The sequence below is a fragment of the Triturus cristatus genome, chromosome 2_1 (genome assembly GCF_964204655.1).
Source record: "Triturus cristatus chromosome 2_1, aTriCri1.1, whole genome shotgun sequence".
NCBI classification, from domain to species: Eukaryota; Metazoa; Chordata; class Amphibia; order Caudata; family Salamandridae; genus Triturus; species Triturus cristatus.
In genome coordinates this window covers 1032837190-1032860231 of record NC_140581.1, presented here as the reverse complement: position 1 = coordinate 1032860231, position 23042 = coordinate 1032837190, and the positions used below count along the sequence as shown (strand labels likewise).

At 43.6% G+C, this 23042-nt stretch overlaps 1 protein-coding gene across 4 annotated transcripts in view; it reads right to left on the bottom strand.

The window, feature by feature from the left end:
* Window positions 1–23042, bottom strand: part of USO1 (USO1 vesicle transport factor) — a 448004-nt gene that overhangs the window by 366778 nt on the left and 58184 nt on the right. For all 4 annotated transcript variants that reach the window (XM_085635281.1, XM_085635255.1, XM_085635264.1 and 1 more), the window contains exons 2-4: window positions 21195–21281; window positions 18128–18192; window positions 11967–12040 (exon numbers count right to left, since the gene is read on the bottom strand). In XM_085635281.1, coding sequence (XP_085491407.1) covers window positions 11967–12040; window positions 18128–18192; window positions 21195–21281 — 226 coding nt within the window. The remainder of the gene's footprint in view (window positions 1–11966; window positions 12041–18127; window positions 18193–21194; window positions 21282–23042) is intronic.

The window sequence follows — 23042 nt, the reverse complement described above, 5'->3', positions numbered from 1 at the left end:
GAGAAGCTTGCGGGACCGCTCCCGCCTAGCCTTCGAAGTCAGGGCCTGGCAGTCGTTGCACGACTCCGCGTCGTGGTCGGGGCCTAAGCAGTAGAGGCACCGGCGGTGGTGATCGGTCACCGACATCAGTCGATGGCAATCCTCGCAAGCCTTGAACCCAGGCATCCTACCGGCACCAGATGTCGACAGACAAGGATCAAAAATGATCAAAAAAGATTTAGTCAAAAAAGACTAAAAGGGGTAGCTCTCCCGGATCTGCGCTTACTGGCGTGGAAAAAAGAAGAACTGACGTCAGCGCGCGAGGGCGGCGTCTAAGTACTCCGACGACGTCATCCCGGCGCACGACGCCGACGACGGACGCGGAGCCGCAGACGACGCCTAGCGACGCGCAAGGGGTATTGCTGACGAAAAATCTTCCGGATCCAGTCTGACGCCTGGGGATATTCTAAGGTGAGGAATCTAACTAACGTGTTTCTTTCAGATATTCCTGTTATTTGGAGCAATTGTATTTATTAACACGCATTCACACATTACTACGATGCAAAGATTAGTTTGTTACCATAGTCCAGAAAAGTTAACTTGAGGAAAAACACTTTTTACTGGCTCATAGATTGCATGTAACAATCCTTTACAGAGGAAAAGAAATCGAATTAGTTTACATATCTCGCCATTGTAATTTTACCAAGCTGCACAAACCTACGCTTTGCATCATGGTTTTGGTTAAATATATTGGTTAAAACAAATTCATATGATGGCAGCGACACCTCCTGCTCAGCTATAGGTACTCTGAACTACAAGGAAACTACACTGTATCAGAGAAGGGACAGATATAAGAATAGGCATTTGAACTCTAGGTTGAGTAATGGTTGGAAGGAGCAAGACTAGTAATCATATGCTATAACTAATGTACCCCTTCTATGGGTGTCCATTGGAGATAAAAGGTGCTAAGTAATACCATGAAGTTCTGTAATATCCCAACACAAGAGAGATACGCTTAATGTTTGAATAATATTATGTGATGAAGAATGTATAACTAAATGCCAATAAAGATATGTTTAAAAAATGCACATTAAAAAGATTTATTGGCATAATCTATTAACACAGGTGTACAAAGGATAATATGATATTTATTACCACTGTTGAGGGAGGGGAGGGAAATCATGACTCTCTCGATGCTTTGCCTCTCATGAGTCATGACCGTTCCAGCAATGATAATATATAGAACAATAAACTCTGCACATCTGCTTTTATATGATGCAAAGAGCAGTGGTGATTCGGTATGTAAATATATTAGGAGTAATCATACTGGTCAACATATTTTATTTCTAAATATGAGAAACATTGGGCATCATTCAAACTCTGGTTTCTTCTAGCTTACCCACTTATGTGCCTTGTCTGAAAACTATCCCATATGCACAATGAGAATTATAAAATATATGCCTTTTATTAAATTCCTTCTTAAAAGGGAATACAGCCATGCAAAATACCAGGATTATGAGTCCTTTTTCATCTGAATGAACGGGGTATAGTACTTACACTGTTAACAGGCATGGCACATCAGTGATGCGTTATATGAATAGCCGAAAACTGTTTATTTTGCAAATCACACACACCAATTAATTTCCCCGTATTGTCAAGTTGAGCAACAGGAAATCGTTACTGGGGTGATGTCAGTGCATAAAACCAAATTAATATTCTAGATCGATCCAAAAGGCAATAAAGTAAATCCCAAAAATACTTATTACACATAAGATTTCAACATCAGCAGACACTTATTAAGAAAACTAGATAAAATCTGGTGCCCCCGATCTTTACAGAAGACCCTTAGTTCTCAATGGACTAAAGTAACTTCAAACTGCAAGAAAAAAGACCAAAGACAAGTTTGGCCAATCAGCAACAGATTAGGCAAGGCATATACTGGCACTGTCCTAAATAATTGTAACTTTGTAAATTAGAATGCTTACATTAAAAACATTTGAGTGGATAATACCCTGCAAACAGGCAGAACCAAGATACACTGGGTAATAAAGAGTTGAGTTCAGACACAAAAAGATGGGTCCATTAAAACTAATCAAAGTGTTATAAAGTTGATAAAAATGTAGAACAGATGATACTTCAGGAGTTAATGGGTTGACACCAGTATTTTTTTAACATCTCATCAAGTCTCCACATTGAACTTGAAATGGAGCAATTCACAGCACCATGGCTACTGAATCAAATACATGCCATCAAATTGCTAAAGTGTAGATGTGACGGAGTTAACTAACAAAACGTTAATGTGAATGAAACTGACTCAGATTGTATCTGTAAAACCAATGAGAAAAGGCTACTTACATATGGTAACAACCTTTCTGATGGATAGTGTATCTATGCAGATTCCTAGCCTGCAGAACAAACCACAGGTGTCAGACTGGATCATGAAAACGTAAAAGCACAAAGCAGTCAGTAGAGGGTGCTTGTCACGGTCGATATTGGAAGTGACATCAGGAGACACTACAGAGGCCATACATTACCCATCCTGGTGCACCATCAGTTTCTTTCCATTTTTTTTCAAGCCTTTTAGGCAAGAGAGCAGGCTGACATCAACGAAGGATTGCAGTACCAAAAGTTAGACCATGCAATCCTATGACCAGTTCTTATAACTCATCCATCAAACGAGGAGGCGGGCAGGTCAGTGAGGAATATGCAGACAGACACAGTATCTCTCGTAAAGATAGTTACAGCAGGTAAGTAATTTTTTCTGCTGATGGATACTTCTACCTTCATATTCCACACCTGTAAAACAGATTTCACAACAATCCACTGCTAAGGGTTGATGGATGGTTATAAAATGAAATCCTGCAAAATGGACCTGGCAAAGTGCCCATCCCTGTGCACCTCTGAATTCAGACAGTAATATTTCACAAAGATGTGCAAGGAAAAAAAGCTAGCTGCCTTACAGATTTCTGTAATCGGGACTCCTCTAGGTAGTGCAGAAGTGGTAGATTTTGCTTTGTTGGAATGGGCTGATTCCTTCAAGAGGCTCTTTCTTGGCCAGGGAGTGGCAGGTCTTGATGCAGAGGATGATACACCAAGATAGCGTGCTGTTCTGTACTGCATCACCTTTATTGACCTCACAGTAGCCAAAAAAAGAGTTGGTGATCCAACCAAAACACCTTTGTGCCGTCTAGGTAGTAGCTAACCGCCAGCCTAGGATCAAACCAAAGCAATCGTTTATCCTCATTCGTAGGATGAGGTGAAACGTAGAAGGTTGGAAGAGTGATGAATTGGGCAAGATGGAAGGGGTGACCACCTTCGGGAGGAACCCAGCTCACATCCGGAACAGCAACTTATTAGGAAAAAAGGTAGTGAATAGACTACTTGGACCGGTCGTTTCGCTGGGGTAGGGTTAACGCTGTGAACCAACTCGAAAACCGACACTAGTTTTCAGTGTTGGCGGCGACCGGTACCATTATGGCCCGGCACGGATTGAACGAGGGTTAAGCATTGCTAACCCCTGTTGATACCAAGGTACCAACCACCCCCACACATTTTTTAGGGTGCTGTAAAGGTGGCCGCTTCTTCACTTCTTGCGTTGGGTGACCACCACCAAAAAATGTGGAGGTAGTATATCACTAGGTCCTGAGGAATTGCCATCAACCTTGATATAAAGGCAAGAAACATGTCGACCTCTTTTTAGCGTATCACTACACAACATTAAGTGACGATACGCGTTATATCCATTTTAATTAGGGAAGTAGCCATACTCATTAAAATATTTTTGGATTGGACTATTTTTCCCTATTTTAACGCACTTAACACCTTCACTTGTACCGACACTAGGACCCTCACTTGCACTTCATCTATCGGCTCTGGAAAAAAGATCTCCGAGAAGTAGGCCCCTCAACGGGTGCCTGATCGGGCATTGCAGCGCCGGCCTGAGTAGGAGCAGGCCCGATGATGAAGCAAGACACCTACTTGTCAGGTGTGTGAGGGCCTTTTTCCAACAAGGAGATTACTCTCCGATTCTCCATTGGTTTCAACCATACAGTTAGCATCTTTCATTTCTCATCTCTTAAAAGGAACTTCATACTCAGTGTTTAAATATAGTGAATAGAGGGTGACAGCTAAAAGCTTGCAGCTCACTGAACTAGAAGGAGTAAAAGCAACAAAAACACAGTTTAAAGGGTTAACATACGGAGGCTACAACTGTAAATGGAGTCCCAATCAAAAAGGTAACAACTAGATTCAGGTACCAGTGAGGAACCACATAGGGAGTAGGAGGAAAGAGGATGGTCAGACCCTTGAGAAAACGCATCACAACAGGGAATTTAAACAGTGACGGCTGATCTGGCACACAGAGAAAAGTAGACAAGGTGGCTAAATAGCGGATGGCCGTGCCAACAGCATAGCCCCTCTGAGCAAGGAAAGGCGCAATTTGCAGCACTTGAGCTAGTTTGGCCTGCAGGTGTTCGACATCATTGTCCGCACACCAGGCAACAAAGTTGCCGCATCTGGCAGACTAAGCAGACTTCGTGGAGGAGTGATGCGCAGTTAAGATTAGGTCGACCACCTCCAGTGGCAGCCTTAAAAAAGCACAGTTGTCCCCACTCAATCGCCAAGCATGTAGGTGGGGGTCTCTAAGATGGAGGTGGTAGAGTCATCCGGTCCAACTTGGAGAGAAGATCCGGCTTGAATGGAAGGCGAAGCGGGGACATGTGAAGAAAGCGTAAAAGGCACGCATAAGATACCCTTTTTGGCCAATCCATGGCGATGAGAAGGACTTGGGCTCGGTCTTGGAAAATCTTCCTAAGAACTCCAGGAAGCAAGGGTATGAGAGGAAATGAATAGTTCAGATGAACTTTTCACATCAGCTGAAACCCCCAAGGCTCTCATTAATGGATATTAGAAGGTGCAGAATTGCTGGCACAGAGCATTTTTCGAGAAGACGAATAAGTCCACGTTTTAACATGGTCACCCCCACTTTTTGCCTGGTACTCAATGCAATTTGGACAGAAGTGCAATGGGTTCCAGATAACCAGATGCCCAGTGCCAGATCTCTTTCCCTAAACTGTACAATTATTTCCCCAATTTACAAATCCTTTAGTACCCCCTGTAAGTCCATAGTAAGTGGTACCCTTGTTACCTAGGACAAGGAGGCTAAGGCAGGGTGCACTATACTACATATGTGGACATTCGCCCCTGTGCTGGCCAGTTCAATTACTGTGAGTACAAGTGACAAGGGAAGCCATTTAAAAAAAAAAAGAAAATTAATAGTAGGCGTACCCAGTCGCTGAATTTGGGGCCGAACCCCATATGTTGTAGGACAACGAAGAGGAAGGGCCACTCGACCATATCGAATGCCATGTGTGCATCTAGGGAAAGTATAACTGCGTCTTCCGCAATAGTGGACCTTTGTGCCATGACATCATGGAGCCTCCGGAGGCTTATGGCTGTGTTCTGGTTTGGCAAAAAAGCCTGATTGATCCGGATGGATCACTGTTGTGAGAAAGGGCTGTAATCTCAGTGCCAGTGTTTTAGCCAGTATATTTGCGTCTGCATTTATCAGAGATATGGGCCTATAGGACATACATTCCTGCGGAGGCTTACCTGGCTTAGGGATCGCTACTATTGTCGCAAAGCGCTGATCTTTGGGCAATTCTCCAACCTGTAGACTTGTCTCATACATGTTAAGTAGGTGTGGTGTAAGGCGAGTAGCTGCTCTCTTGTAGAACTCCACCGGGATACCATTGGGCCCCAGGGCTTTTCCCGTGTGCAGTGCGCCTATGGCTAATGTAAGCTCATCTGTGGTCAAATCACCGTCAAACGCCTTGGCTGCGTCCTGCTATAATTTGGGCATACGAATATCTTTCAAGGAAGGCTAGATGTCCTCTACGGTATTATTGGCCGTGGGCTTGTATATAGTTGCGTAATGCGAGGCCAACAAGTCGACTATTCGCTGAGGGTCTGAGGTCATATCTCCGTTTTCCAACCGAAGTAGGGCGATCCCTCGGCTAGCTTTGTCCTGTTTATCTAACCAGGCGAGAAGCTTACCTGCTTTGTCGCCCAGCTCATAGACAGTATATTGCGTAGTTGTGAGCTTGGCCTTAGCTTCTTCCCATGCAAATGTCTTATATTCCTCTTGTGCTAGATTTAGCCTATGTGTCGTCCCATCGTTAATGTCTAGTGCATAATCCGCCTCTGCCTCGGCTACTCCCTGTTCTAATGCCTCCATCTGCTGTCTTTGTGTCTTTTTATGTCCAGCAATTAATAAGATTGCCTGACCTCGCAGTACCATTTTGTACGCCTCCCACAATGTCAGAGGGGAGGACACTGAGTGTTCATTCTCGGCAAAATATTGCTTAGTGGTTTTAAGCAGCCCCTTTCCTATCTGTCGATTTTTAAGATATCCTGGATATAGTGGGACAGTCTACGTCGAGTGGTACTGTGGGTTGTATAGGTCATGTACACCGGGGAATGATCTGAGATGCCCCGGGGTAAGTGTTGGATCTCCGATATCCTGTCTAGCCCTGTTGCTAATGCGAATATATCATCTATTCTTGATAGGCTATTGATAACCCCTGAGTGGAACGTGTATTGCAGATCCCGCGGGTGCCTAGCTCTCCATACGTTAATGAGACCCACAGCTTCCACAAAATCCACTAATTTGAGGCTTGCGCCGCTAGGGACCCTAGGGGGTTTTCTATTTATGGATGCATCAATTGTGGCGTTAAAGTCTCCACCTATAATGGTTTCTGCCTGTGGGAGGGAGAGTAGAAATTCCCCCAACGCTGGGAGGGTTGTTTGCTTTAGTATTGGTGGGATATAGACTGAAACTAGGTTGTATGAACGTCCCTCCCATTGACATATCAGCGCTGCAAACTGTCCCTGGTCATCTGTCCATGAGCCCAGGAGTATCAGTGGGAAACGTTTATTAATCAGGATTCCTACTCCTCGAGAGCCAGATGTAAATTCAGAGTGCACTGCCATCTTGTACCCCCATCTATCTAGGTCCTTGCATGCTGTGCCCGTCAAATGGGATTCCAATATCTGTACCACCGCCGGACCTTTACGTTTAATGTACTGGAGGACCAGCCCCCTTTTTAATCTTCTCCCCTAATCCGTTCACATGCCACGATAACACAGTAAAAGGAGGGGACAGCCCTCTGGGGTTCAGGGGAGGGACATCCGGAGCGTCCCTTGGCGAGCCTAGATGTGCCATTTACGATATTGGCCATGTAAGGGTGTGATGCTCCTTGTGATACCCATTGTACTTTATCACCGTGCATGCCTTTGAACAAAAACGTCAATGAAAACAAACTGAAAACTTTAAACTGTTCCTCATTCCCCTCCCCCTCCCCCTCCCTGCCCGGCGGTCCTAGAACTTCCCACTACCCCAAAACTTGTACTTGCGTGGGGGGAAGAGTCTGTCAGCGACCCTCGGGGGGTCCTCCCTTGTCAGTCGACTGCTACGGCCAACATTGTACTTGAGAATCCACAGTTCACAACCGCATAGGGCGGTGTACTTATCTTTGCATTCTAGACAAAGCAGGGCATAGACATTACACAGCGCAGCCCCCGTGAGGTAGTTCATCGGATTGTTTGTGCGTTGCGTTGCGTTGCATCAGGGACGTCCTAGTGTGGACTGAGTCCAATATCATGTCCAGTGGTGTCAGCCGTAATGCTTGCAGTTTATGTTAATTTATTCTCCCTTTCCGCTGGAGTCAGTAGACCTGGACCTCTGTGAGGCATGTTGTCGATGTTGCTGCTGGCTTTTCTGCTTACCGGGTCTTGCTGTAGGGCGCCATCTTTTTTTACACCCATAAAGGTGCGTCTTTGAGGAAAGCCATTTTTAAGTACATGTGCTGGGCACTGGACAAAAACGAGTTCCTCAGCTACACAATAGCTTCACTGAAACCAAAGATGTCTGGCATCAAACATCTTGTATTGATAAACCCACACTGATGGCAGTGAGGGATCTATTAATACATGCACCCAGAGGGCACATTAGAGGTGCTAAAGGTATTGCCAATTGTACAGTTTTTAGGGAAAGAACACTGGTACTGGGGACCTGGTTAGCAGGCACCCAGTACACTTCAGTCAAAGTTGCATTAAATACCAGGCAAAAAGTGTGTGTGGGGGGTGATACTGCAACTAAAACCCATTTTCCTACACTTGGTGCCAACCCTGCCAGTTCTGCCTGCTGGCCTTAACAAATGCACCAAAGCCAACTAGTCTGGCAGCTGATGTGCCTTTAAAAGCCTGGGAGGACTGCCAGCATTTCACCCAAGACCTCTCATGGAGTAGCGGAACTGCTCCCCTGCAGGCACCCCAAGAGACCCGGGAGGGCTAAATGTCGCAAGAAAAAAAATGGACACCAAAAAACACCACTGCACCCATGCCTCCAGAGACGAAACACTCCTTGGGTTTGCCAACAGAGGACTCACCAACCCCACCTGCTGGCCCCTTCTACCGCGAGGGTCTCTGGTCATGAAAGCTGGACACCTCAGAACACCTCTGCACCCGGCCGCCTTGACCTGAGGAGAAGATGACCAAACGTGTCACTGCAGTGCCCTCATGTTCCAACGTGCAGGCAAAAGTAGGAGGATGCAGGAAGCCAGCAGACCTAGGGATCTCAAATCTAGAACTCCATCAATTTGGCTTGGAAATCAGTGGAGACGTTGAAAGTTCGAAACCAAGCATGACATCAAAAGGTAAATGAAGAATACATGAGTCGGGCCATGGAATTGAAGTGCAAGTCCAGATTTAATCATGTGAAGAGTATCATTCTGACCGTCCAAGATAAGTTCTTGGAAACGGACATTCATATCAAATGGGACATGTGCAAAGATCAAAGCATTATTTCTGTAGTCAGACGCTGCACAAATCCACTGCCACCATGTGGCATCTAATGTTATATATTATAAAGGTCCACTAACCATTCAAAAACTGTGTTTAACTTTCATATTACACAAAGGAATCATTCTTCTCATGTAAATTAATCAAACTGAGGACACACCAACTGGGCCTGCCTACTCAGACATAATAAATCAGCGCATCAGCACCTTTACAATTTCACTGAATTCCTAGCATGCTAAAAACAAATGTACCTATCCCCAGTGATTTTGCCGCCTATGAACGTACAACACATTCCTCTTTAAAGCACTGCAAAAGGAAGTGTTACTCCAAATCAACCAAATACTTAAGAATGTATATGAAGCTGCTTTTAGTCCCTGCAAAAACTGCCCCAATCCAGGATGTCTATGAAACACCAAAAAGTTTCAAATGCCTCCTGGTGCTCTTTGTTTTTTTCTTATTTGATCACTGAATCCTACTCAACAACCTTTACAACTAACAACGCATCACTCAAACAGCACATGTTATGTTATGTTATTTATATTTGTAGCGCGCACGGATACTCCAAGGAGTGTCCCAGCACGAGCCTAAGAGAGAGTGGGGATCAGATTAAGCGAAGAGAAATGTTTTCAGCTTTTTTAAAACGTATTGGGATCCTGAACACACCGAAGAGTGAATGGCAACGAGTTCCAGGCTAAAGCGGCTTTCAAAGCAAGGGAGCTGCCACCCATCCTTTGCAGCCGAAAATGCAGAACATGCACCAGCAGTTGTGTGGAAGAGTGCAGAGGTCTCGCAGGCGTATAGAAAGAGAAGCGCTTTCATAGGTAGATAGTGCCAGAGGCATGAAGAGGAAGGTGTGCTATAACTAAGGACTTAAATTTAATCCTTTCGACTACGGGCAGCCAGTGAAGAGAGCGCACATGTTGTCTCACGCTACTTCTGGCGTGGACGTTGCGAAGAAGCTTGGCTGCCGCATTCTGAACAACCCGGAGTTTGTTAAGCAGGTAACCCGGGATGCCAGCATACAAGGTATTAGCGTAGTCTAACCAGCATAAAATCAGGGCTCGTGTGACAGTTATCTTAGTGGCCCTAGGGAGAAGTGGAAGGAATTTCCAAAGGCTCTTGAGTAGCCCGAAACAGTTCCCAGCTAACTTCTTGATCTGGGTCGCAAACATAAGATTCTCCTCAAACCAGACCCCAAGATTCTTGGTGGGTTACCCCTTGAGGTTGGCATAGCGAAATTGGACGGGCAAAGAGAAGTACATAGTCTTCTTTCGAGCTGCCAACAACGAGAGGTTTGGCTACCATAACTGCGAAGGTTCCATCATAGCCTCAATGAGTTTCTACCTTTTTACTGGAGCGGTGAGGATATTATTGACCAAACAATACCTGACAACAATGCATGGATAAAAGACACTAAAGTACCGTAAAGTATCGTCAGCATCAAGGTACCAAAAGTGTTGTCAGCATCCACCATAGACTGCCTAACATGATGCTTGCACCTTGGATGTCAGTAATCCATATAATCTTTAAACAGCCTAAAAAAGAAATCATCCACCAATAGTGGAAAGCTCTAAGTCCAGATCCAACATTTTAGTAAACAAAACACAACAACAGAGATCCTGGTGGTCACTGGAGGAAAGGAGGAGGAAAGTAAGGCACCACAGTTCTAGACAGTTGCCTTTCACGATTTTAAATTCAGTATTGCCCCATTGTCTCTCCATCTCCAAGTAAGCTGACCACATGAATCTCATGTTCAGGACAGTCTAGGATACAAGATAACTCGCCATCTCTAATTAAATTTCTCCTTCGGTGTTTGATTCAGTCCAGTGGTTATTGTCACTCAAGTTTTTTATAATCTCAATCTTTAGAAGTATTTTATAATTTAGATTTTGAAAAGCTGAGCACAACACTTGAAAGTGCTAAAAAGGCTTAAGGTATTAAATACACAGGTACAATTAACAGAGTACATCCACATTTTAGGGTGGTGCCAGCCAGCCAGAATTTGTTGCTAAATGTAATTATTTTTTGTTTCCAATGAATATTTAATATTTCATTTTGCCTTCTGTCAGTAACTTCCCAAGCAGTAATCCATGTATCTGCCAGCAAATTGCTGAAGCATGGCAAGATATTGGGACAATAAGTGTGTAAAACAACGTTTTCCCCTGGTTATGCTTTCTTGAGAACGACAAAACAGAAGCACAATCCATTCACATTGGAAGTTGAGTTTGTGCCGTGGTTCTTTATGTTGTGAATTGAACCATCCCATTGTTTTTTATGCTGCATGGATACCAGAGACAGGAGCATGTTACTGTCCATCATGATCTGCACCTGGGGGTGGGGGGGGGGGGGGGGGGGGGGGAGGTCGCGTGTTAATGGCAAAGCCACAGTAGTTGAACAGCTTTGCTAGATATAGATTAGACAGGGGGTACAGCATGTGCACTGCAATTATTTTTGAGGCAATGCAATGAAGGTTGATTTTTATACTTGAAACTTACAATTCGGAAACAAAATCCACCTTATTTTACAGTCACCACTACACTTGGGGGAAATATGCATTAAGTCGCAAATACCAGGAATTTTGGTGGGTTGGGGAGGGAGGAGTACTGATTCCTAGAATACAGCAAGCGATTGTGAAACAGCCGTTCCTGAGGCACACGAGGGGCGGCTCATTCAGAGCACAACTGTCAGAAGGGACTGAAATATTGAGCCTTCTTTGGTTGAGTAGTGATTAACTACTGGGACTTTACTTGCGATTTCCTATTGTGGGTGAAACCTTTATTGGATTTAATGTGAATTTATCATCATGAAGGAAGCCAGTACCGCTATTTGCAGCACATGGTTTTATCACACTCAAGATGGCGGCCATAATATTGTACTAGGATGGCGCAGTCCTCTCTCATTACTCCTTTGTAACTCCACTGAGAACGTCTTTTGGATACCTTCATAAGCAGTGTTATCCATCCATGTTTATTTTGCTTTGTGATAGCATGAATAAGGGAATGTTAGCCGAAACACGTCTGCTAAAATATAGGAGTAATTTTTGGATTAAGAGCGTGTCCCCGTTATTTTTCCCTCCCTCAAGGATAATTACACCTGTAAAAAATTGAAACAGAGAAATAGTGTCTTACCTTGTTCTTCCATGTCATTAGAGATTACATTGTAGAGCGTGTCCAGTGCATACCCAATGATTTCTGAATCCGATCTGAAATTAAATATAACTATGGTTACAATTTTACATCTCGCTATCTACCATTAGCGAATTCCTTAATTATTGGAAGGATTCATATCTGAAGGGATTGTATTTAGGAAAAAAAAAAGTGCATAGTCTGGAAACGTCAAAGGAGTAAGCATTATTTAATAAACAGACTATTACACAATTCAACACTTATTAAACCAGTACTCCTAGCTTAGAGGAACCCTTTTAGTTTAGTTGTTCTCAGAGGTGCTAAATGTTCCATGGTAAAAGACTTCAAACAAATAAATTACTTGGCGTTGCTGCCATGTTGGGTCTTGTACACAGTATTTTTCCATTTCCCACTTTCAAGACACCCACTTGACTATCTTCCAGGGCACGATCTGTAAAATGGGCTTCCCTTACTGGGCTTGGCAAAAGCTACAAATAATTGTTGAGTCTTTCGAATAGCTTTGGTTCTATCAATGTAATGTATGAGTGCGCTTTTGATGCCTGAAGTGTGTAAAGCTCTTTCCACAACCATTTGAGGTTGTGGGGAAAAAAAGAATAGGCCAGTGGGTTAGTGAGCAAGGAATAGAGACAACTCTAGGCAGAAATCGAGGGCTTGTTCCAAGGACGGCCCTATCTTTATGCAGTTAAGTAAATGGCTCCTGCACTATAAGAGATTGCAGCCTGCAGATTTTATGAAAGAAAAAGATTGCAATAAGCAAAGCCATCCTCCACAAAAGAAACTGTAGTGGGTAAGACTGTAAGGCCTCAGATGGTGGCCCCATGACTCTGGTGCGAAAAAAGTTAAGGATCCACAAAGGGGCGAGCAGTTGCCAAGGAGGAATTACTCTTAAAGCCTCCCATAAATGTCTTAACCACTGGTATTTTGAAAATGGACTGGTGTTGTCTATTTTGTATGTAGGCTGCAAGAGCAGCTAGGTATGCCTTTAAAGAATGATATGCTAAGCCTGCCATGTGTAAGTATAGCAAGTAATAGATGGAGTCCTGCACAAGGCGTTCAAGGGCTTTTTTCCTTTTTTTTTTTTTTTAAGAATAGTGCAGCAGTGTACAAATGTTTCATTTAGCAGTGTAACAAGCACTTGAAGATTGCTTGCATCCTCACGTAAGGATGATCATACATTCTCGTGAAAGTTTAAGATATCCAAACTCTAGAACCTCAAGTGCCTAATCACAAGATTCAGTGTCCGGGTAGTGAGATGTCTCAGATGACCTGATGTTGCTTTAGAAAGTCTGCGCATAGAGCTAGTTTCTGGCCAATCCCGTCAGTTCTAGGAAATTGATGTGCATCTCCCATGGCTGAAGGGACCCTTGGCCTTGAATGTAAAATGGTCCAAATGTGGTCCCATCCTGCAAAAAAGTGGCATCTAGGGTGATGATAACTTGCGGCTGGGGGTCAAGAAAAGACATCACACACCACTGATGGCCTTCCACAACTCTCATTCTTCTGCTGTTTTCTCCCACAGTTTTCTCCAGCTGGAGAAAGATTATCGACCCCTGTGGTGGGAGCTTGCAGGTGGCCCCTCCTGAGTATCTCCATCCATCTTTCTCCGCTCGTGCTTCAGGGATCCAATCTGTCAGAGGACAAGGGTCTGTAGGCTGGCCTGGTTTTAGCATTTCTCCTCCACACGATGATTCCACTGCTTGCCCCGGGCTGGTCTGCGAAGCTCCCTTGACAACTAGCCTTTAATCCTTATATGGGCATCTCTCTCTACCGTGTTTTGATCCCTTATCCCGGAGAGCCTCAGCCACACAGTTGCTCGTCATGTCACCTTGCCAGCCCTATTCCCCCTTGTGTATTTTCTTGACCAGATTGGACAGTTAGCACCCGGCCTGCTGTCTATTGTATTTACACTGGGTTCTGAACTGTTTGCAACAGTTACTACTATGGAGCTAGCAATATCACTCACTTCTCTGCCCAACCCACCCTGGGTTCCTCAGAACCCAACAGAGCAAAGGGGTTCGCATTGCTTTACTGCAAAAAGTCCACATCATGCAAACCGAGGGTGACAGACTCCAGAAGAGGTGGAAGGGACAGGGTTACACAAGTAACTACTCTGTTTCTGCTAGGAGGACCCAGATTTGGGGTAGGCTAGGAATTTCTCTTGAGCAGTCTTCTATTTCTTTTCTACTCTAGCCGTACCACTCTGGTCTTCAGTGGGTCCTTAAAAGTTCTCTGTTGCGCACGTAATCCTATTTTTCAGCATGGGTTGGAACTAGACAGATCTTTCTATTTTTGTAAGGTTTTCTATGAGGGGGTCTACCTCCTCATCTATTACATGTAGCTTTACTTTATGGTGGTGAGCTGCCCTTTGGTACACAACATGGTAAGCACAGTTTCATGTGGTGGCTGATGGTCTTAATGAATAAGACTCCAATGATGGGTCATCTTGTGGGTCAACATGATAATCATGCTGCATGTCATCGATGAGAGTGGGCTCTTCGTATGGGCCTGGCTGATATGTAGGGTCCTTGTCTGAAGAGCTTAAGAGTGTATGGAAACAGTTTGTTCAGGGGACTGTGGTGGTGGCGGCATGGACTTCCAGGGTTTAGTTCTGCTAGGTATGTATATGGCCCAAGCTCATTGGAGGGGACTTCCATGAACGTTTGTTCCTTTGTTATGTGCTGGTCAGTGGGTGTTGGCTTTAACAAAGGTAGTCTGGCTAGGATGTGGCCTGAGACTGAACAGATATCCTTCTCTGCTGAGCACCTGGTTGTTGCCATTGTTCCTCTGGAGCTGTATACCTCCGCACAAATGCTGGTCTCAAAGTCCTCTACAGAGTAGAACTCTGTTCCAAGAAGGGCAGGCAGACTAAGTCGATCCAAAGGTTCATGGTCAACTTATAGAAGAATTCCAGGCATCCAGCTGCCCTTTCGGACAGATAAGACTAAGCCGTAATGGGTGGCAATGACAGGCAAGGCCTTTTTTAAAGGTGGTCTGGGCTTGAGGCATGATTCTCTTGAGGCCCTTCTTTGCCCTGCAGCCGAGGCTCCTTTTGAGGTTGAACTAACAAGGGAAGATTCTCAAAGTGTGTTGCATTTGTGTAGTTCAAGGTTCAGTTTTTGTCCTAGGTAAGGATTTCTTTAGAGGTCCTAGAGAAAACGGTTTTCCATAGTTGGAGTCATCAGAGGATACTGAAGCTATAATTTGCTCATATTAGGTCCCTAGAGTACCAGAGGTCCCAATGCTTTCAGTATCAGAATAAGTTCCTCTAGGTCTCTGATGCCAGGTGCGGCTGATGGCTAGTGATAACCCTGGCGCTGCATGCTGTATTACGGCCAGCACCTATCTCTTCCATGCCCGATATCCTACTTCCTCCGGAAGACCTGACAACGTTAAGAGACCCCATGGTGGTCTGATCACAGGAAGTTACTGTTGCATTTTGCACAGAATTTACTCTGCCCCATGGGTTGCTCTCATGCAATTTGCCCCAAGGTTTCAGTCTAATGTTGGATTCAGTGTGGTCAATGGTCACATGAGCAGTACATAATTTGTGGGTGATAACTGAAATTGCAACACTGCAGTACTGAAATTAAGTTGCACTATGGTCCAGGAGCTATCAGAGGAAGCAAATAGGGCCAGATTTACACAAGGCAATCACCACTATAATCTGTCCCCATTCATTCACTGGCAGTGAGGGGCAAAAACAACTTTCAGCTGGAGCTGCCACCCATAAACCTGGATTTTTATTAAATGGATGATTGTTTCAGCCCAGTGGCAGCCCCACTGCACAGGAGCTACCACCTTTCGGTATCTAGGGACGTTGGCTCTACATTTACCACCAACAGGAAGGAAGGGTGTGCCTCTTTCGTCCACACTGTGTATTTATTCTCCTCTATAATCTGAATCTTTTCTGACGTGTGAAGAAACTCTATTCTCCATCGCAGTTTACACAGTTGAATGGAGGTACACTCTTTACATGCGGAGATGGAACCTACTGTATTGTTTCCTTCTCAACTTCTAGTCTGGGATTTCTTTGAGCCTCTCATTCTGGCTTGCTTCTCAGTTGTTTTGGCACTGTCACCTAACACCGCCAACATATACTGATAAGATTACCATGAGTACTAGATTATGGTATGATTCTTTCTGTTTTCTGTCCACTATCTGACATCAGCTACTATTTCTGCACTTTTTCGTAAGGATTTTCCTTCTTCCAGTAGCAGGACACTTAGTCAAGGTCGATAATAATGATCTACAGAATCGCTTCCACCTACAACTATATTGTCATGGTAAGTATATATTTACTACTAATAGCTTCTAAGCTACTTACCTATACTTAACTTACAATGTAGTGAGTAGCATATGGGTTATTATGTTCATGAAATGTAACAGATGTGACCCAATGAGGTTAGTTCGGTCTTACTCACAAGGAGGCCGTCTACTGGTTCACTTCATGAAACAAGGACGATGATCCATTTCCATAATTTTCATTTTATAGCTCTAGATATCGTGTGACCATTTCACAAACTTTCTGTCACCTGGCGAGGACAAATGTAAATGCACTTTCGCATGCACTAAGTTTACCTTGAGTCATTTGACAAGATCACACGACCGGTCAATCCTGAGAGATTAATCTTACAGCCTCCTGACTATGCTAGGCATGTGAGAAAGTGATACTTCAGATTCTCAATTGATCCGTGCTCCACGTAGATTGGATTCCTTTTATAGGAAAATATGCCACCAAAAAGACCGCTTAGCTTCACTTAAACCGAATTTTAAGTCCGCTGCATGCTTCTCAGTGAACACTTTTAATCTTTTGTGAGCATGCTGTAGATTCTAATACATCGAGGATTGTAAACTAGGTGATAAAGAACACATAAAGGTTGGTGTAAGAGAAGTGGATAATGTCAATTAGCTCTGAATGGTCAAAGAGGTATTACACACCAATGAATGTAACTTCCATCTAAAACAAGCAACCTATTTTTCTGCTTTGCTCTTAGTGCTAATTCATCTGTACTTGCATGGCTTTTTAAAACATAGTTGTCTACACACCATCAAAGGCATACTGAGAAAACACAAGCCTCTTTTTAATGATCAATAATTCATATATGTCAATGTCAATCCACGAAGAAAGAAGAAAACAAATTGAGGAGTAAAGGCAGTTTGCTATGTGGTTAAATGGTTCATCTGCATTTTCTCACCACATTCTCAGAATGTCTCCATGAGACCTTTACTATTCAAGAGACTTTATCTACATCTCCCGCAGAATGTGTCCCCTTACCTTTCCAACATATAGACAGCCACAACGATTCTCATGTGGGGGTTCAGCTGTATTCTTACAAAACCCATGTTAACATAATATTTTTTTTTTGGAGAGATTTTCCAGTAGTACTCCCTCAATTGATGACCTACAAGGCACTCTTAATAAGCTTCAGAAATTGATGGAGGCCAACTATCTCAAATGTAACAGTACCATAACCGAGTTGATTATGATCCTGACCAAGGGTAGACACAATTATTCAGCTCTCACTTATCATTCCAGCCATCTTTGGCCAAAACATCAATGCTCCAACTAAACATTTAAGGGTCACTTTTGATTGTGAAATGACCATCTGAAGCAGACAGGGTTGGTGGTAAGTACTTTTCAATAACTGGCCAAACAGACCGGTGCTCTCCCTACTGTCTCTTAACCATAAATCTTTGTTCGTTAGCACAAGCTATTAACTCTACATTCTGCAAGTGGTTATATACCAGGCTGTCTGCTCCGCAAATCAACCGACTGCAGAGGGGCCGGTGATGGCAAGGACGATCACGGGTCTGCATAAGAAGGACCATATGTACCTCGCTACAAAATAACTTCAGTGGTTGTGGGTTCAGACAGGACTGCTTTCAAACTAAGCTGTGGTATGAATAACATCCTAGAATTTGCAGCCTGAAGAGGAGGTTAACATCCAATAGCCTGACTTTCAGAAAAGGACATAAGCCTCATTTTATCCAGGCTGCTCAACAAGAATGACTAGTGCAAAGAGACCCTAATGGCTAGGGGGTACTATACAAATGTAATGAAGACAATCGTGATTATTATGAAAGACAAACCGAAATGTTACCTTAAATATGGATGACACTACCATCCTCAAACAAATGCTTACCGGTCAGTTTGCAGAACGTTGATAAGATGGTCCATGGCTTGGCTGCCCACTTCCAGGCGGTATTTCTGTAAAATCAATGAAGTGTTAATTACAATGGTTTGTCGAATGGCAGTGATTACTGGTCAGACGCTGGAGGTGTAAAGCTGCATTTCTCTTCGAGTCTCTTAAAAATGCTTTGAATAATTCTGAGGTGGTAGAATCAGGGGCAGAAGTGCAAAAGACAGTGGTAGCTGAGAAAAAGAGGGATGATAAAGACAAAAACGTGTTGAGGGGTAGATATGCAGTGCTAAATAGCAAGGGAGGCATTCTGAGGTTAAATGCACTAGAGCTTCAGACCACGCTATCTGAAGCCCATTTGAAAGGCTTCTGTCAGTGACCTCCACAGAACAGTTGAGTTGCAAAATATATTGAGTTGCTCAGGAGACAACACCTGGCCAACCTTTACTGCTCAAATTGGGTGGGTAGAAAAGGGCCTGGAGATCTTGGAGATGTGAAATATTGCTGTATGCAGGCAGGTATGATCTCCCCCAGCAGTAGATGTACTATTACCCCCTATAAATTGCACAAAGGGCCTTTTTACCCCCACTGCCCTGTGGAAAATCAGCCTTCATGAAGATTCAACTTTTCTAGCTGTGGAGAGCCTGACAAATGTTCTGCATTTGGCCTGGTCTTGTACAAGAATACAGGCCTACTGGCAGGAAGTACTAACTGCCATATCGTAGATGATTGGATGTAAATTAACATCTGTCCCTAGAATAGCCCTAATGGAGGGGTGTGGGAGATTGCCACATCATACAGAAAATTCACTGCTTTGGCACTTCTATTGGCCAACAGGTTGGTCTCTTGCAGCTGGGACATGGGGAGAACTCCAAAATAAAAACAATTGATGGAGGCTCTCAGACAACAATGAACAAATTAAACTTTACACTTAATTACTGCCCCGGTGATCCAGACCAAGAAACATATGGAGTCCATCGCAGTCATTTCTTTTAATGACTACTCCATAGCACATTATCAGTCAATCATAAAAGAATGTGCAAGAAATTTGAAAATACTGAAGTTCTGGAACTGTGTATCCTTGCTAGATGTTATGGAGTAAGAATCAGCAAGAGAGAGAAAGCACAGAAGAAAAACAAACACAAAGAAAAATGCAGAGGAAATAAACAAGCACTGGCAAAGCCAAAGGAGCTCACCTTTTTAATGTGCGCCAAGCTGTTGGCTTTGCAAATGCTTGTTTGTAAAGGATTTGTTTATCGAAGTGTAATAAAAAAAAATCAAAATAGTGGAGGAATAACAAACATATCTTACAGTATCTCAAAACTTTATAATTTCAATGTTTACATCCTTTATAAATAGTAGTTTATTTTTCAAATTTCAAAAACACTGAACACAAGTAAAATGCCTGTTACACACAGCCCAGCATAAAGTTAAAAAAGATAACTGGCTGCTGGTCCTTAAAAAACTTAACACCCGTCAAAGGAATTGTCAAAATTTGAAGGAAAATTCTTGCCATTTACTTATCAAATGAGTAGGGAACTGAACAAATACCAAGCCATACGGTGTTGTTCAGCAGTCTCGGGAGCAGATTCATGGGACCGGAGAGGAGACATCTTTCAAGTCACTCCAAGTACACCTTCTGCCTCAAAGGCAGGGTGAGAGAATGCAGCAGCCAGCCTCTTTCTCACTGCCATAAATGTGAATACTGCCTTTCGGTGCAAAGGCCTGGACTTTCATGCAAAGCATGGAAGGCAAGGGATTGAAAAAACAAAAAAGAAAGCCTGCTCTTCAGTCAAACCTGGCAAAACTTATACCTGCTACTGGTTCTACAGATGAGTAGGCTGGGGTTTGGGAGCAACATCGTTCAGGCAATGCGAGTTGTGGGGAGGAATCAGCACATGGGGGACAGCAAGACAACACATGCACTCTCATGGAGTACTACACACAAAACAAGAATGTAAATCGCTGATGTGTGCATCAGAAGCAAAAAAGTCATCAAATCAAAGGATGGCAAAGAAGTTATCCTGAAGGGGAGGGACAAACAAGGACAGAAAGCCATTGTTTAAGAACTAAGTAAATGAGAGTGACAAGAAAGCCAGCAAATGATAAGCAATTGACTGACCCACAGTCCACTCGAAGTATTATCATTATACACAAAAGGTCAACAACAAACATCTAAGAGCAGTCTACAGGCAAGACACAAAGATGGAGCAACAAATGCAGTGAGGTCTCTGGAACATGCAAAGAGTACAACAAATAAAAGGATAGCAGAGTACAGAAGGAAATGGGGAGGCAAGTCAAAATAGAATAGAGTAAACAACCAGTGAGCAAAGAGTAGCAAGACGTAAAAGAATGTACCTAATGCAAGATGTGCACACAGCAGCCCGCATCATAGCTTGTAAGCATGAACTTAATGGGGCTCAGTGAAGATGCCAACTCTCCCCACTCGCAAAGCATCCTCAAAGTTTCAGGTTCGATAACGGGCAAGAATTCTACATTGTCTCAAACTATTTAATTCTCCTTTAAAACAGTATACACACAACACATTCTCTTAAAACGCCCTTCATAATGGATTACGCCCTGGAATTGAACGGTTGACTGTAACATGGGTTATTCAACTCCAATGATTCTAACAAAAACGAGAATTTTAGGGGAATTTTTTGTTAATAGTACCAGAAATGAAACATTAAACCCAAAGACTCGCACATCACTGCACGCTTTCTCAAGCACATGATCAAGCACAGACCTGCCTTGAAAGGAGAAAGTGTGCGTTCAATTCAAACTTCATGAGGAATCAGCTATTAGCTCAAGCTGCTAACAGGGATAGCAACTATGGTGCTGAGTTTTCTGAAGCAAAATCTGCTTCAAGGACATGGAAAGACACCAGTTCACTTCACATGCTAGCCAACAAACCACCTTAAATCTAAACCATTTGCTTCACCTTTTAGCCACCTGAGTTGCAACATACTGCCCAATGACTACAGTAAATAAAAATGCAAACTTCAACCAGACCTTGCACCATTTTTATAATCAATCCTAATGTTCTCACTTAAAAGTAACAGACACCAACCTTTGACAACGACTTGAGCGCACGAACCGCATCCCTCCGATCGTCCAGCAATGTTGAGGAGGCCACTCTGTCACAAAGTTTCTGGATCTATAAACAATAAAATAGGGGTTAATTTTTTTTCGACACAAAGGAGTGCAAACAAATACATGTTGGTGTTTGTACATTTCATTCATCATCACGATTTTATTTCGGCATGTCATCCATAATAGAACAGTTTAAAATACCCAATTACAAGAAACTTCTTTTTTAAAATGGTTAAAATGATTAAATGCATACTGAAAGACCAATATTTTAAACAATGTAACCATAGTCAATATCGATAATAAATCCAATTAAATATGAATAGTATTAAAATGTACAGCATATTGGAGAAAGAAATTTGAGAAAACGTAATGTAATGTAAAATGTATTTCTATAGCGCTGCTATCACTCCAGGGAGTATCTTGGCGCTCACCCAACCCAGATGGTTTTCCCAACTGCGGCCCATAGTTCCACCACATTTGCATGGGGCCCAACACTCGTGGAATGGTTCCAGTCGTTGATCACAACCAAGTTAGCAAAGCAGTAACATGACTGGGTCAATTACTGCTGTGCCCTATTTTGGGGTGTCCCTGGTCTTTAGAGAAAAGAGCCCAAAGATGATGCTAGGGTCTGGAGATAAAGTGGCAGCATAAAGGAGTAATTTTCCATAATGAATAGAATCTTGGGGAGAACAACCATTTTTAGAAGCCAATTTTCCCAATTCCAGACTGGGGAGGTGGCATCCACACCTTTGTCCCCCTACAGATACCGTCAAGCAGGGGGGCAATGTTTTCTACTCAAGCTATCTCCTCCAATCTCATAAAGGTTGTCTACAGGTATTTGATGGAATAAATATTAACAGGGATCTCTCTTTCACTCACTTGTGGCCATTAGTCACCCATATCGGATAACAGACGGGGTTTTTTTTTTGGCCCAATTAGCCCTAAGGCTGGAGTAATAGCCAAAATTATCCATTAATTTAATCACCTCTGGACCCGATCTAACTGGGTCGCCGAGATATATTAAGAAGTCGCCAGCATATAACAATATTTTATCTTCCAGGATCTCTGACCACCGGAAGCCGCTGATCTTCTCAGATGGTCTGATCCTTCAGGCCAGGGGCTCTATGGCAATGGCAACAAGCATTGGCATAGCCAATAGGTCTTGCCTTTGGGACCTTATAAGTGTTTAGCCATGCAACAGTTGCATAACTAAATACTTATAAGGTCCCAAAAGCGAGACCTATTGGCTATGCCAAGTGGCCGTGCGGCCGCGAAAGTGATCAAACATCAAAGCGACCGCAGCCGCGAAAGTGAAAGTAAGCTCGGTCAAGCGCGGCGCGCGTGTCCGCGCACATGCACAGCTCTAGGCTGGCCTGGTAGCACTTTTTGGAGCCCTCACAAAATGTCTCGCCAGACCAGCGCATGCGCTGGGTCAGGCGAGACCTAAAAAGTAGAGGGGAGGCAGGGCATGTTACATTATTTTGGTTTGACAGTGAGTTTCCCACTCTGGCTCTAGCCTGTGGCCCGTTATACAGTGCATAAGTATATGCAAGAAAATACGGCCCCAGGCACACCTGTTGCAACATCACAATGAGGTAGCCTCATGATACACTGTAGAAAGCCTGTTGGTAGAGGTTTACCCTGGAGAATGATCTGTATACCCCAGAAAGGTTGAAGCCCCTCCCCTCTTGTCCATGGTTAGTGGTGTCAGAAATCTCATAGGCATGTTGATTTTGGGAAGTCTGCCAGTGGGGTATACTGAGGGAGCGCCGCTAGGGGAGGCCCGCCTGATCCAGGGTAAAAAGTCACTGCCTATAACGGTTGG